At 44.4% G+C, this 13,514-nt stretch overlaps 1 protein-coding gene across 3 annotated transcripts in view; it reads left to right on the forward strand.

The window, feature by feature from the left end:
* RSF1 (remodeling and spacing factor 1) overlaps positions 1-13,514 on the forward strand; it is a 73,972-nt gene that overhangs the window by 45,909 nt on the left and 14,549 nt on the right. For 2 of the 3 annotated variants that reach the window (XM_086622193.1, XM_086622212.1), the window contains 3 exons: positions 2,487-2,684; positions 4,458-4,562; positions 6,162-6,241. In XM_086622193.1, the coding sequence (XP_086478319.1) occupies positions 2,487-2,684; positions 4,458-4,562; positions 6,162-6,241 (383 nt within the window). Of the gene's footprint in view, positions 1-352; positions 364-2,486; positions 2,685-4,457; positions 4,563-6,161; positions 6,242-13,514 lie in introns of all 3 variants that reach the window. The other variant, XM_086622202.1, reaches the window with a different exon arrangement.

Genomic DNA, 13,514 nt, shown 5'->3' on the forward strand with positions numbered 1-13,514 from the left:
GATTGTGTTCCCTTGGTCACCTTTTGCAGGGAACTGGATTGGCCACCCAAGTTAGTGGACTCGACAAAGCTAAAACCACCCCCCTAAGAGAGCGTTGACTTACTGGTTTAGAAAATGTGTCACTAGCCCTAGACTAAGTAGACTGAGTCAATCAGTGAATTCTTCTGAGAGATGAAATGATCGGAGCTGAGTCAGCCTGGCTGTGAGTGGCTGAACGGAGACCTCTGGCTCCTGTGGATTTACTAGGTGGATACTTGTTGGGGTCTGGTTGATCAGTTTGGGGATGATGGTAAGCCCAAAAGGAACCAACAAATGGTGAAGAATAAAAAAAAGTTATGACTTCTGTTTCTAGGTGAAGCTGAAGTTATTGTCGTGGTGAGTTCAGGACATAATTTAGCTTTTCTCATAGATGGGATATACGTTTTGCTTTGGGTGGAGGTGTTGGGGTTTTTTTTTGTGATAAACTTTTGCTTATGGGGCATAGATCTTAAAAGTGTGTCAGGTAGATGTAACACAGGAAGTTAAACGTACGTGCACGGAGTGTGCTTCCAAGTCTGTGTCATTATAAACACCTTTTATTAATTTATCCATCTTCCACTTTTTCTGGATGTGGAGTCCGAAAGAGAAACAAGCAATAAAGAGTTTGTATTTTTAAGTGTACTCTTTTATATCAACCTGAAATCCTATTAATTTTTCCACTGTTACACATCGCCTTACTGATTTTTGTTCTTCTGCCTACACGTTCACTTAGTTGGCAAGTTTTGTTTTACATGCTGCCATGTCGAATAACCTTCACAAAATGAACAGCTGATTTTACAGTGAACGATAATATTTATATTGAAAAATCCTGTCATATATAGAAAGAAACAAAACATAAATTTTTCACTCCAAAAATTATTTTTTAAGTTTGAATTTTTTAACAAAAGTGAAAATCGCCGTGATTGTAAGTCCCTCAAGTAGTTTTAATTTTGAAGTACCGTTGCTGTGGGAGTTTTAACTTGATCTTTTTTTGAAAGATACAGAGATCTAAAAATGCTTACTTCTCTAGAGAGATTGAAAAAGAAATTTGATAGACAAAGTTTAAAACTAGTAAGCTTCTGTCACTTCATGAGGTGAAAAATGCCCAAATCTTGAAGATATTTGGTATTTGCTTTCTTTTAAAGAAGAGTCTTTAAAAAATAGATTTGAAATGACGGCGTATGATGAAGCCTAAACTTCAACTGACACTATCAGGGATTTAAAGTGTATTTGCTACTAAAGTTTACCAAACAGTGAAATCAGTGAAGAGCTGGAAATTAATTTTGAGAACCTGAAACAAAACGTTACCAGTGTGACAAATTCTGCTTTGGTACAAGTCTGTCCTGCAGGAGAAACAGAATATTTTGTACGTTTTACTTTATTCAGCTTGTTCAAGTCAATGAATAGTTTGGTCAAAACTGAAAAATGTTTTGAGTTGAAAAAGGTCAAGAAGTTAATTACCTTTTTCAGTGTCTGGGGATGGGAAGAGAGTTGTGAGACAATGACGTCTGAGGGAAACAAGTCAGCTAATGGGAAGAAAAGTTTCTTCTGTTTCATGCGTTGCTTTAAATACCAAATATCCTAGTTGCAGAAAGTAGCTTTAATGATATTCTGAATCTTAATTGAATTCTGTTTTTCATCCAAAATATATTTTGAAGAAACCACCAGTAAAACTTAACACATGTAGAGAGTAAGAGATGTCGTTTTCCATTTTGTAAAATACAAAGGAGGAAAGTCCAAGAAAATGCATGGTAAGACATATGGTTGCTTTGCTAAGGTGTGATACAAAGGGGTAGATACCCCTTTGATTAGCCAAAAAGAAGCATCAACTGAACCAGTTTCAATTAAAAAAAAAAAAATTTAAAAGTACAAATGTGAAAGAAGACCTAGAAATAAGTTATGCACTTAAAAGGTGCAGTGATGTTATTTCAGAAACGTCCATCTCGGAGGAAAGCAGCAGAAACACTGAAGTGAATAGACTTGTTAGAGTGCAAACATGTTTCCTGAAGAAAGACACAAACTGTACATGAGGGGGGTGTGGTGGAGAAAAGATTCTCTTTGGATGGAGGAGAGCTATCCTCAAAAAGGCAGAAAGTTTGAATGTGGAATTTACCGTGGTCACAAGCAAGTTTACCTTGTCAAAGTAATAAAAAGGGGCTGAGTAACAAATTTGTCTTCCTATTTTTAAATCTTGTTTGGAAATTTCTTTCTGCTGGTAAATTTTTTTTCCCTTTATTTTAATTAAAATAAATAAAATAATTAATTTTTCTCCCTTAATTTTTTCCCCTTCATTATCCTGTTGCATTTTAAGGCTTTTTGGAAAACAGTCTACTCATTGAAATGCTCTGTTGTAAATTTACTGTGACTGTTCTGATTGCAATTAAGCCACTTCACTGTAGAGACAAATGTGGTTTAAGATCTGGGAAGAAACTCTAAACTTCCTTTGTGTTTTCCCTGGTATGTCTCAGAGAAGCAAAGTTCGGTGGACGGGTACACGAACACGTGGCAGGTGGAAATACTCAAGTAATGAAGAAAGCGAGGACTCGGAGAGCGAAAAAAACTCTGATGACGATGAGGAAGAGGAAGAAGAGGAGGAAGAAGAAGCTGCACCTGCTGATGACGATGAGCCGTGCAAGAAGTGTGGCCTTCCCAATCACCCTGAGCTGGTAGGCTTTTGGAGAAAGCTTCTCTTGGCTGTTGTGTGGATTTGGTGGCATCTGAAGGCATGTTGTCCATTGGGGTGGCTGTACGTAGGAGAATGTGCTCTAGGTGACATGTGTTCTAGGTAAACTCGTGACAGTAGGTGAGTTTACCTTTAATAAGGAGGGATGGAAGTTATTTCTTCTGTTCACCACCTCTGAAGTGTCTTTGTGAGATACAATACAGCTTACCCTCACCCAGATTAATTCACATTAAGAAAACCAGCCGTGCAATGTAGACTTTCCAGTGTCCTGTGACGTGGTCACAGCTGCCTAGTTATCCCCGTTGGGTAGCGCTGGGCATCACCCTGGGGACTGGCTGCAGCAAAATCCCATTCAGAAAAAGCACAGTGAGCTTTCACTGTGTCTAGTGTTTATGGTTCTGGATCATCAGTAGTAGATACCATCATAAATTCCTTTTTTTATCTGGGACAGCAGGATGACCATGAGCCAGCTGCCCTTGTGGCCAAGAAGGCCAATGGCATCCTGAGGTGTATTAGAAGGGGTGTGGTTAGTAGGTCAGAGAAGTTCTCCTCCCCCTCTACTCTGCCCTGGTGAGGCCGCATCTGGAATATTGTGTCCAGTTCTGGGCCCCTCAGTTCAAGGACAAGGAACTGCTTGAGAGAGTCCAGTGCAGGGCCACAAAGATGATGAAGGGAGTGGAGCATCTCCCTTATGAGGAAAGGCTGAGGGAGCTGGGTCTCTTTGGCTTGGGGAAGAGGAGACTGAGGGGGGACCTCATTAATGTTTATAAATATGGAAAGGGTGACTGCCATGAGGATGGAGCCAGGTTCTTCTCAGTGGCATCCAATGATAGGACAAGGGGAAATGGATATAAGCTGGAACATAGGAGGTTCCGCTCAAACATGAGGAAGAACTTCTTCCCAGTAAGGGTACCAGAACACTGGAACAGGCTGCCCAGAGAGGTTGTGGAGTCTCCTTCTCTGGAGATGTTCCAAACCCGCCTGGACGCGTTCTTGTGTGATCTGATCTAGGTGGTCCTGCTCCAGCAGGGAGATTGGACTAGATGATCCTTTGAGGTCCCTTCCAATCCCTGACATTCTGGGATTCTGTGAAATCATAATGTGCAGTCCTGCTATGAATCCATAAAATAAGCGTACTCCCAGGAGTGTGACAGGTATCCTAGCACAGTTGAGACAAAGTTCAAGCTCCAGGATGTTAGAGATAAGCTGTGTGACTCTCTACTGGAATATTTGTCAGCTTTGCTGCTCAGTTTTAATGGAAAGGGATGTCTCAAGCTTTACCCAGCTAAGTATGACCTAGTAGTTGCCTAGTTCTGTTCACCTCTGCGTCTGCAAGGCTTTGTCTCCACTGCCCTGGACATAAACATTTGTGTGGATGTGAGTGCACAGGGAAAACAGTTCACACCCCATCTTATCCAGATGGAGTTTTCCACTTAGGCCGGGATCTGGAAAGCATTACCAGATTCCACACTGTGGGCACACAATCTACGTAATCCAGTAGTAGTACTAAGTGCCTGCGAACACACAATAAGAGGAAATCTGGTGTTAAAATGGAAAACCATGGTACATAAACTTCCCCATAAAAACCACTCCTGGCCCTGGAAACAGCCTGTGATAAGTGATACAGGATTTTTTTGGTTTTGGCACAGTCCGAGGTATTTCTACTGTGCTTCTGTGTTGGCTGGTGCAATAGTTGTGGAGCTCGTTCCATGCTGTGAATGTGAAAAGATACTCAGGATTCCTTCTCTTTCCGCAGATTCTGTTGTGTGACTCGTGTGACAGTGGGTACCACACAGCCTGCCTTCGCCCTCCTCTGATGATAATCCCTGATGGAGAGTGGTTCTGCCCGCCTTGCCAGCATGTATGGTTCCTGTGCGACTTCGCGGTTCTCCTTTTCAGCTTTGCTGGCAGTTGTGGGGATTTGTTGGGAGTTTGACAAGTTCTTTTACTGTTTTTCTGTTAAAAAATACTGAGATGAATCGTGGGGATGCTCATCTTCCCTCTCGCCCATTAGTAAAACAGAGTTTTATGAGATTTTCCTTTCTTTTTTTTCTGCTAGTGATGAGGGACTCTGCTGACATGTAGATGGGAATCTCCAGCCACGCTGGTTTTCTCCCATCTTTTGTTAAATTACCTCAAGACTAACAGAATATTAAAACCAGAACATCTTAATTTTTCCCAAAAGAAACATCCTGGTGTTACCCTGGAGGGGGGAAGCGGTAGGCAGCGAGGGATGGATCAGTGGCCAAAGCGAGCAGCTGTCCCTGAAGTGCTGTTCCTTCTTCAGAGCCATTTGCTCAGGAGCTGGTTAGAGAAAGCTGCTCTTCCTAAAAAGTCCCACAGTGGATAGTTTGCCTCCGTAGGAAAGCCGGCGTTGTCCTCGTCAAGTCACAGACAAGTGTGAACACTTTTGGAGGTCAGAAGCTTCTTCTGCCAAAAAAAAACATGCCCAGTTTCATTTAATGCATGTCTAAACCAGCGAGATTCGCAGGGATGGGGCCTGGGGGGATAAGCCAGGGAGCGTGTGATGCCGTTCTTGTTAAATTAACGGGGAACCGTTTGTGCACGTTTGCAGAATAATCTCCCTGATCCCAAATCCTTTCTTTGCTCTGAGAAAAATTCTTTGCCAGAAGGGCTGTTGCCCTGCAAAAAGCTAACCACGCCGGACAGGGCGTGTGTTGAGCATTGATTTTTAGTTGTCTTCTGAGCAGTGTTTCCAAGTAGTGACCATCTTGAATATGTAGGAATGTTTTCCTTACGCCGTTTGGGATTGAATCTTGCGATCAGAGCATCTCCTTGCTCTGTTGCTGTTCAGTAGTTTTTTATATGAAAAATGACAGATCTGTAAAAGCGTGAAGACAATCCTTGGAAATAGTACAATGAGGACCTTAACACGGAGTAAGGCACAATTTGTCCATAAAAAGTCATTTTTACATACTGCGCCTGAGGTATTAAGTGGCGTTCTAAGATACGGAACATTTCGTAAGAAAATGATCCTGAAATGTATCTCTGCTTTTTACTCGGTGTCCACAGACTCAGGTGTTCTCCAAAGATGAAAACGAGGGACAAACGGGCATCGCCGTGTGTGTGTGCACTCCGTCTGTGAAATGCTCAGATTTCTCTGAGCTGTAAAATACCAACAAAAACGTGGTACTAATTCAGAAGTGTCTTTATGCTAAACATCTTTAATACTTGCTTTAGGCACGTTGCTTCCTACAGGAAATGCCAGTTACTGGGAGGACGAATCTCGGTGGCAGTTCATGGTGAAACACGTGTTTTAGGAAGACAGTCTTTGTTGTAAAGCCCTGTTCATGGAAGAGGAGCCTCCGGCGTAGCAATGCACTCGCTCTTCTTCCAGCCATTAATGGGACAAATACAGGAATAGTGAATGAAGTGTCTGAACATTAGATGAAAAATAGCTGGTTGTGAAAGAAACTAATATTGTGTTTCCTTCCCTTAGAAATTACTCTGTGAGAAATTAGAAGAACAATTGCAAGACCTGGATGTTGTCTTAAAAAAGAAGGAGCGTGCAGAACGCAGGTACTACTGCTTGGTTGTGTCCACAGCAAGCTGCTGTGCAGAGGGGTAGTAATAACTGCACGAGCACTAAGGTAACTGGGGAGGAAAGCAGCAACGAGACTGGGAATTGGTAAAGTCAGTTTTGACTTCCCACTGATGATGGGTGGCACAGAGCTTGCAAGAAGGGAGGAAAGCGTCCAATGATTGGAAAAGATAAGCAAATACTGAAAATATTAAACTTTGGCCAAGGTGCCGGAACACAAATTTGCCTTTCCTTACACCAGTAGTTAAATGGTTTTCAGCACTGGTTCAGCTGCCTGTGTTAATAGTACCGTCAGCCGCGTGTAGAGTTCCTGCTGTAAGCAAGATTGAGTCCTGACTTTCTTACATCATCCGGATTGATGTGGGTTTGGAGTCTCATTGCTTTAGATTCCGTTAAACTTGGCCGAATTTACGAGATGATCCAACTGCTGTAGCGCAGTGGGTCAGCTGCGAGCGAGGTGTTGTGTTCACCCCTTCCGTTACCGAAAGCTAAATGCAAAGGGGCCTACTGCGTTTATGAACAACATCCTTAACGTTTGGAACGTCCTCGCTGCAGTTTTCAGACCTGAAAATGAGGGACGTGAAACACAGCCTGCATAATTTATACCTTTTAGGACACGTATTGAGTATTTCGCAAAATTTAATAACATCCCAACCATAAAAACCCCAAGCATCGCTATAGGCTCGGGGAGGAGTGGCTGGAGAGCTGCCTGGCGGAGAAGGACCTGGGGGTCTTGGTTGACTACCGGCTTGATATGAGCCAGCAGTGTGCCCAGGTGGCCAAAAAGGCCAATGGGATACTGGCGTGTATCAAGAATAGTGTAACCAGCAGGAGCAGGGAAGTGATCCTGCCCCTGTACTCGGCACTGGTGAGGCCGCACCTGGAATATTGTGTCCAGTTTTGGGCCCCTCGCTTTAAGAGAGATATTGAGCTCCTGGAGCGAGTCCAAAGAAGGGCGACTAAACTGGTCAAGGGGCTGGAAAATAAAACTTATGAGGAGTGGCTGAGGGAGTTGGGGCTGTTTAGCCTGGAGAAGAGGAGGCTGAGGGGAGACCTGATTACGGCCTACAAATACTTGAGAAGGGATGGTGGGAAGGTGGGGGAAGGGCTCTTTACATTAGTGTTGGGTGATAGAACAAGAGGAAATGGGCATAAGCTTAGTCAGGGGAGATTCAGGTTGGATGTTAGGAAGTATTTCTTCTCTGAAAGGGTTGTCAGCCACTGGAATAGGCTGCCCAGGGAGGTGGTTGAGTCCCCATCCCTGGATGTGTTTAAGAATAGGGTGGATGAACTGCTTAGGGATATGGTTTAATGGGGATTAGGGATGGTTGGACTTGATGATTTCTAAGGTCTTTTCCAACCTAGAAATCTAAGAAAACTTTGCATGAATTGTATCTTAGAAGGCAAATTTCACCAGAAGGTGAGACCCCCTTGGAAGAGAGCAATTGAGCAGGTTTGTGTGTAGCAGTTACAGTAATATCCCATGGGATGGAGTAATTGGGTGCTGGGGAGAGCAGAGCACAATCCATGGCTGCTTTCAGCTTTCTCCTCATCTCCTGTTTGTTACTGCTGCAGCAGCAACGATAGTGACAGATCAGGTACCGACTGTTCCCAACATGGTTCCTTCTGCCCAGAGCAGGTCTAGGTCACACTGTAGTAAAACAATCCCTGGCTTGCCAGTTCCAGGGAATTTGTAGCTTTGGGAACGAAATGATTAGCTGTTTTTGAGCGAGCTCAGCTTACACGCAGCCTCCCTCGGTGCAGGAGCATGGGACACAAAGGAACTGTGTGCTGCTTTGCTTTATGGTGGGAAGACTCGTTACTAGTGAACAAGATTTTTGGACCTACTTTGGGAAATACTCTGCTGGCAAACCTTACACGGAACACAAACTTTTCCCAGTCTGTCTTGAAATCACCAGTGTTACATAAAAATACTACCTTTTAGCAGTTATAGGAGAGCACAAAATGGATATTGTAGCATTTTCCAGTGTCTGAAACAGGTGTTCTGCAATCTGATCCTCATGCCAAATGAACCTCATGTTTTCCATTGTATAGCATAAGACCGGTTTTGGGGGTTTCTGTTGGGTTTTTTTCTAGTTTTTTTCTGAAATCTCTTAAAAAGATAAATGAGCTTGGGTTATAAAATATTTCATGAAACAGTAGTTGAATATTGAAGTCACAGCATCATAGAATGGTTTGGGTTGGAAGGGACCTCAAAGATCATCCAGTTCCAACCCCCCTGCCATGGGCAGGGACACCCTCCACTACACCAGGTTGCTCCAAGCCTGGTTATAAAATATTTCATGAAGTAATAGTTGAATATTGAACTCTTTTCCACTTAGTGGTGATACATTTTAGCAAATTGTAAGGTGAAAAGACTGAAGAATTCTAATGCTAGAAGAAATGATAGTCTTTATTACAGCCCAGTATAAAACTTAAAGCAGGTTGGTTGTTTGAGGCATGGAAATATTTTAATGCAATGTTTCTCTAAACTCACCATCTGTGTTGTCTGTCTTTTTGGCAAAGAGAAGAAACCCGACTGTCCCATCATGGGCACACACACACTTGATAGATTCTTTGAACCAGTGTTACTGTTGTCTTTTTTGAACTGGTGATGCTGTCGTGCTCTTTAAATTACTCTCTAGCTTTCAGGAGTCTGATTGAAATTGGTTCAGCTGTGTTCTTACACATCCCCAAAGCGTTATGCCACAGATTTTTTTTAAAATGAAAACTGTAGGTTTCATGTTGACTTAGACATACACAGATCAAAGTCATACCTTCTTTTCCCTGTTCATGAATTCAAGGTGCTGTCGCAACAACCTGGCTGAATTTCAGCTGTCAAGTACATGCTAACTTCTGTAACCACGTCGTACCACCAGCTAGAGGGAGCGGACGTTACAGCTTTTATGGATGCCCCTTTAGTTCATGTTAGAGATTCTCAGACTTCTTGATAAAATAATTCCTTTAGGGACTGCTTGTCTACTTGTCCCAGGCCAAATCAGGTGGAGTACTTCCTTTCAAGCACACTTTCATGATTTCCCTGTAGCAACGTTTGCAGCTGCTTACATGAGAGAAGATGATTTCTGGGTTGTTGTAGAAAGAGTTTATAACCAGTCAGTGCTTATCTGCACCTACCGTTGGAGACCTGTTGGTTCAAATGTTGAAACTCTAAGTTAAAGTGTTGAGCTTCTGTGTGCTACAAGCTTAATTTAGATTTAGGTTAGATCTAAGGAAGAAATTTTTCACTCCGAGGGTGGTGAGGCACTGGAACAGGTTGCCCAGAGAAGCTGTGGCTGCCCCATCCCTGGCAGTGTTCCAGGCCAGGTTGGATGGGGCTTTGGACAACCTGGTGTAGTGGAGGGTTTCCCTGCCCATGGCAGGGGGATTGGAACTGGATGATCTTTGAGGTCCCTTCCAACCCAAACCATTCGGTGATTCTAAATTAATAAGGAATGCACTTGAGGCTTCACTTGGGTTTTGTTTTAAGACCTTGACCTCAGCAGGACTGGCTTGTTTCATGTGCGAATTTCTTAAGCAGCGTGTACTCATGCCAGGGAGAAGCAAAGCAGATCTCAAAAGCCTCACTGATCGTGTTTGAAAGCAGCTGAATTTTTCTCGTCTCTCTTGGTGTTTTGCATTGCAAGAAATGATAAGTGATGGAAGCCATCAAAGATGCTTGCTGAAGATTAAAATGTTGACATTTCTAGTGTCTTTCTCACTTCAGCAGTTGTGTTCCTTGCCCTAAGATGCTATTTTAATTCGTTTTCAAGAGCATAGTGATTTTGCACAGTGTATGACAAAATTCTTCCTCCTCCAGCCAGTCTTGCGGCGCTCAGATGGATGAAGATTTCTTTTCATCTATCAGTTCAGAAAACTGACATTAGGAGACAAAACCTAAAAACCAAAATCTTTTATACACAGCCAGAAATTTCAGTTTAGATACAATGATACTGAGTTGTCAAAGTTTGTGGTCTTTTTGGCTGTAAAACAACGTAAATCCATTTTTAACTCTGTCAGTATTAATTTAGGAACTATGCTTGTTCATGTTATTTAAGAAAAGAATATTTTGCTTGATTCTTTCAGTAAAGAGTTCTCCAGGAGGCTGTTTGGGTAAAAATATATAATGCAGAAGGCTAGTCAGAATTTAAAATTTGCTTAGATTCTTTAGAAATGAAGTATTGGAAACAAAATTTGTTTTACACATAGATGCCTCTGTTTGCAAAAAAATAATGCACATGTGAAGTAAACTTTATCTAAAACTAATACTCATCTCAGGGATTGGTGTGCAGGTCTGGGTGACCTGTGTGCACGATGCACCCTGTTGTGTAAGGGAGTTTGTGCTCATACAGCCACTCACTGTCACTGCAGCAGTCTGGTTCTGCTTGATGGGAGAAGGGTCAGCATTGGCTCTCGCAGGATTTCATTTCAGCTGTACTGATGTTCCACTGGATCCCGAAAGTTGGAGGTCTGCTGGCAAATGTTTAGTTCGTACCTTGCCCCCCCCTCCCCCCCCCCCCCCCCCGCAGGATTGTTCTTCAGAGTGTATGTTTAAAATACTGTTCCTCAAAATAATTCTAAAGGTCCTACATCTGGGTCGTGGCAATCCCAGGCACAAATACAGACTGGGTGGTGATTGGATCGAGAGCAGCCCTGAGGAGAAGGACTTGGGAGTACTGGTGGACGAGAAGCTCAATATGAGCCGGCAATGTGCTCTTGTGGCCCAGAAGGCCAACCGCATCCTGGGCTGCATCAAGAGGAGCGTGGCCAGTAGGTCGAGAGAGGTGATTCTTCCCCTCTACTCTGCCCTCGTGAGACCTCACCTGGAGTACTGCGTCCAGTTCTGGAGCCCCCAACATAAGAAGGACATGGACCAGTGGAGAGGGTCCAGAGGAGGGCCACGAAGATAAGAGGGCTGGAGCACCTTTCCTATGAGGACAGGCTGAAAGAGTTGGGGCTGTTCAGCCTGGAGAAGAGGAGGCTCCGGGGTGACCTTATAGCGGTCTTCCAGTACCTCAAGGGGGCCTACAGGAAAGATGGGGAGAGGCTGTTCAGGAGGGCCAGTTGTGATAGGACAAGGGGTAATGGTTTTAAAATAGAGGGAGGTAGATTCAGATTGGATATTAGGAAAAAATTTTTTACCATGAGAGTTGTAGAACACTGGAACGGGTTGCCCAGAGAGGTGGTGGATGCTCCATCCCTGGAGACGTTCAAGGCCAGGTTGGACGAGGCCCTGAGCAACCTGATCTAGTTGGAGATATCCCTGTTCCTTGCAGGGGGATTGGACTAGATGACCTTTGAAGGTCCCTTCCAGCCCTAACCATTCTATGATTCTAAAATCTGTAGAGATGTGGCTTGCTTTCAGAGTCTGTGTAGAGTCCAATAAATGCCACCAGCTTTCTTTGATATCTTCATTTGTGTGAATTATGCCTTGTTTTCCTAGAAAAAGGGCAGTAGGGACCCATGGTGATGGCAGTTTGGTCGCCTACCTTGGTCTGTTTTAGTACCTGGCTGTTCCTCCTGACAGACTGCTTTTGGGAAAGCTCAGTTCAGCAGCCTGCAGATCGGCTCGTGGTGCTGTTTTAGAGGCACTAGGATATCCAAGGTGTCTCCACTGACGGATGTGACAAGATCTACAGGAGACTTGTGTCCTTCGAGAGCTGCAAAGCAGAGGCCAGGAGCCAGAGTTGTGCCTAAGGCAACTCAGATGACACAGGACAGTCGTGCTGAGGCAGGCTAAGCGTGCTGGAACTGCCTCAACTGAGTTGTACTTGGATTTAATCCCGTTACCTACTGTGGGCAAGGAGGACAGCATCCTTCTTATAGAACCATAGAAGGGTTCGGGTTGGAAGGGACCTCAAAGATCATCTAGTTGAGGACATAGTTGAAGGACATTGAGGTGCTGGAGTGGTTTCAGAGAAGGGCAACAAAACTAGTGAAGGATTTAGAGAACTTGTCCTATGAGAACCGGCCGAGGGAGCTGGGACTGTTTAGCCTGGAGAAGAGGAGGCTCAGGGGGGACCTTATCGCTCTCTACAATTACCTGAAAGGAAGTTGTAGGGAGATGGGGGTCGGTCTCTTCTCCCACGTTATGAATGACAGGATGAAAGGGAATGGCCTCCAGTTATGCCAGGGGAAATTTAGGTTAGATATCAGGAAAAATTTCTTTACAGAGAAGATTTTGAAGTATTGGAACAGGCTGCCCAGGGAGGTGGTGGAGTCCCCATCCCTGGAGGTATTTAAAAACCGTGTGGATTTGGTGTTGAGGAACATGGTTTAGGGACCCTGACAGTGCAGGGTGAATGGTGGGACTTGATGATCTTGAGGGTCTCTTCCAATCAGATGATTCTGTGATGCTATGATTCCAACTCCCCTGCCATGGGCAGGGACACCCTCCACTACACCAGGTTGCCCAAAGCCTCATCCAACATGGCCTTGAACACTTCCAGGGATGGGGCAGCCACAGCTTAGACTCTTACAAGAGTCTTTCCTGTGTTTGAGTACTGTTCTGTCTCCCATCTTTGGTCTCACGTTCTCTAGACCAACCTACCTTATTTTTTCAGCCTTTCTCAACAGGACATGTCTGCTGCACTCCAGTAACTCCTACTGGCTTGCTCTGAACTCTTCAGCTGGACCACATCTTTCTGCGAAGTATATGTGGTGCCCAGATGGCACCACGTACTCCAGCTAGGCACGAGCAGGGCTGACTGCTTCAGTTGTCCTGTAGGCTGTTCTCCTGTTCCCGTGTCCATCTGTCTTCATGGTTGTTCCCGCGGCAGCCTGACACTACTGAGCTTTGTCCAGGCTGTTCTCCTCTGGCAAAGAGTTGCTCCATAGGCAGTTATTGGGTCCATGGTGTTTTCCAGAGTTGACTGTTCCTGCCCAGGTCTAAAATCTGGCACTTGTCCTTTTTGGATTGCATCTCATCTTGGCGTAATTCTTCCAGTTCACTGTGACTTTATCAACATCTTTATCAACGACCTGGACGAGGGGATTGAATGTACCCTCAGTAAATTTGCGGATGACACCAAGCTGGGAGGCTGTGTCGATCTGCTCGAGGGTAGGGAAGCCCTTCAGAGGGATTTGAACAGACTGGATCGTTGGGCTGAGGCCAATGGCATGAGCTTTAATAAGGCCAAGTGCAGAGTCCTTCACTTGGGGTATAAAAACCCCAAGCATCGCTATAGGCTTGGGGAGGAGTGGCTGGAGAGCTGCCTGGCGGAGAAGGACCTGGGGGTCTTGGTTGACTACCGG

This window comes from Tauraco erythrolophus, chromosome 1 (assembly GCF_009769465.1).
Source record: "Tauraco erythrolophus isolate bTauEry1 chromosome 1, bTauEry1.pri, whole genome shotgun sequence".
Classification (NCBI taxonomy): domain Eukaryota; kingdom Metazoa; phylum Chordata; class Aves; order Musophagiformes; family Musophagidae; genus Tauraco; species Tauraco erythrolophus.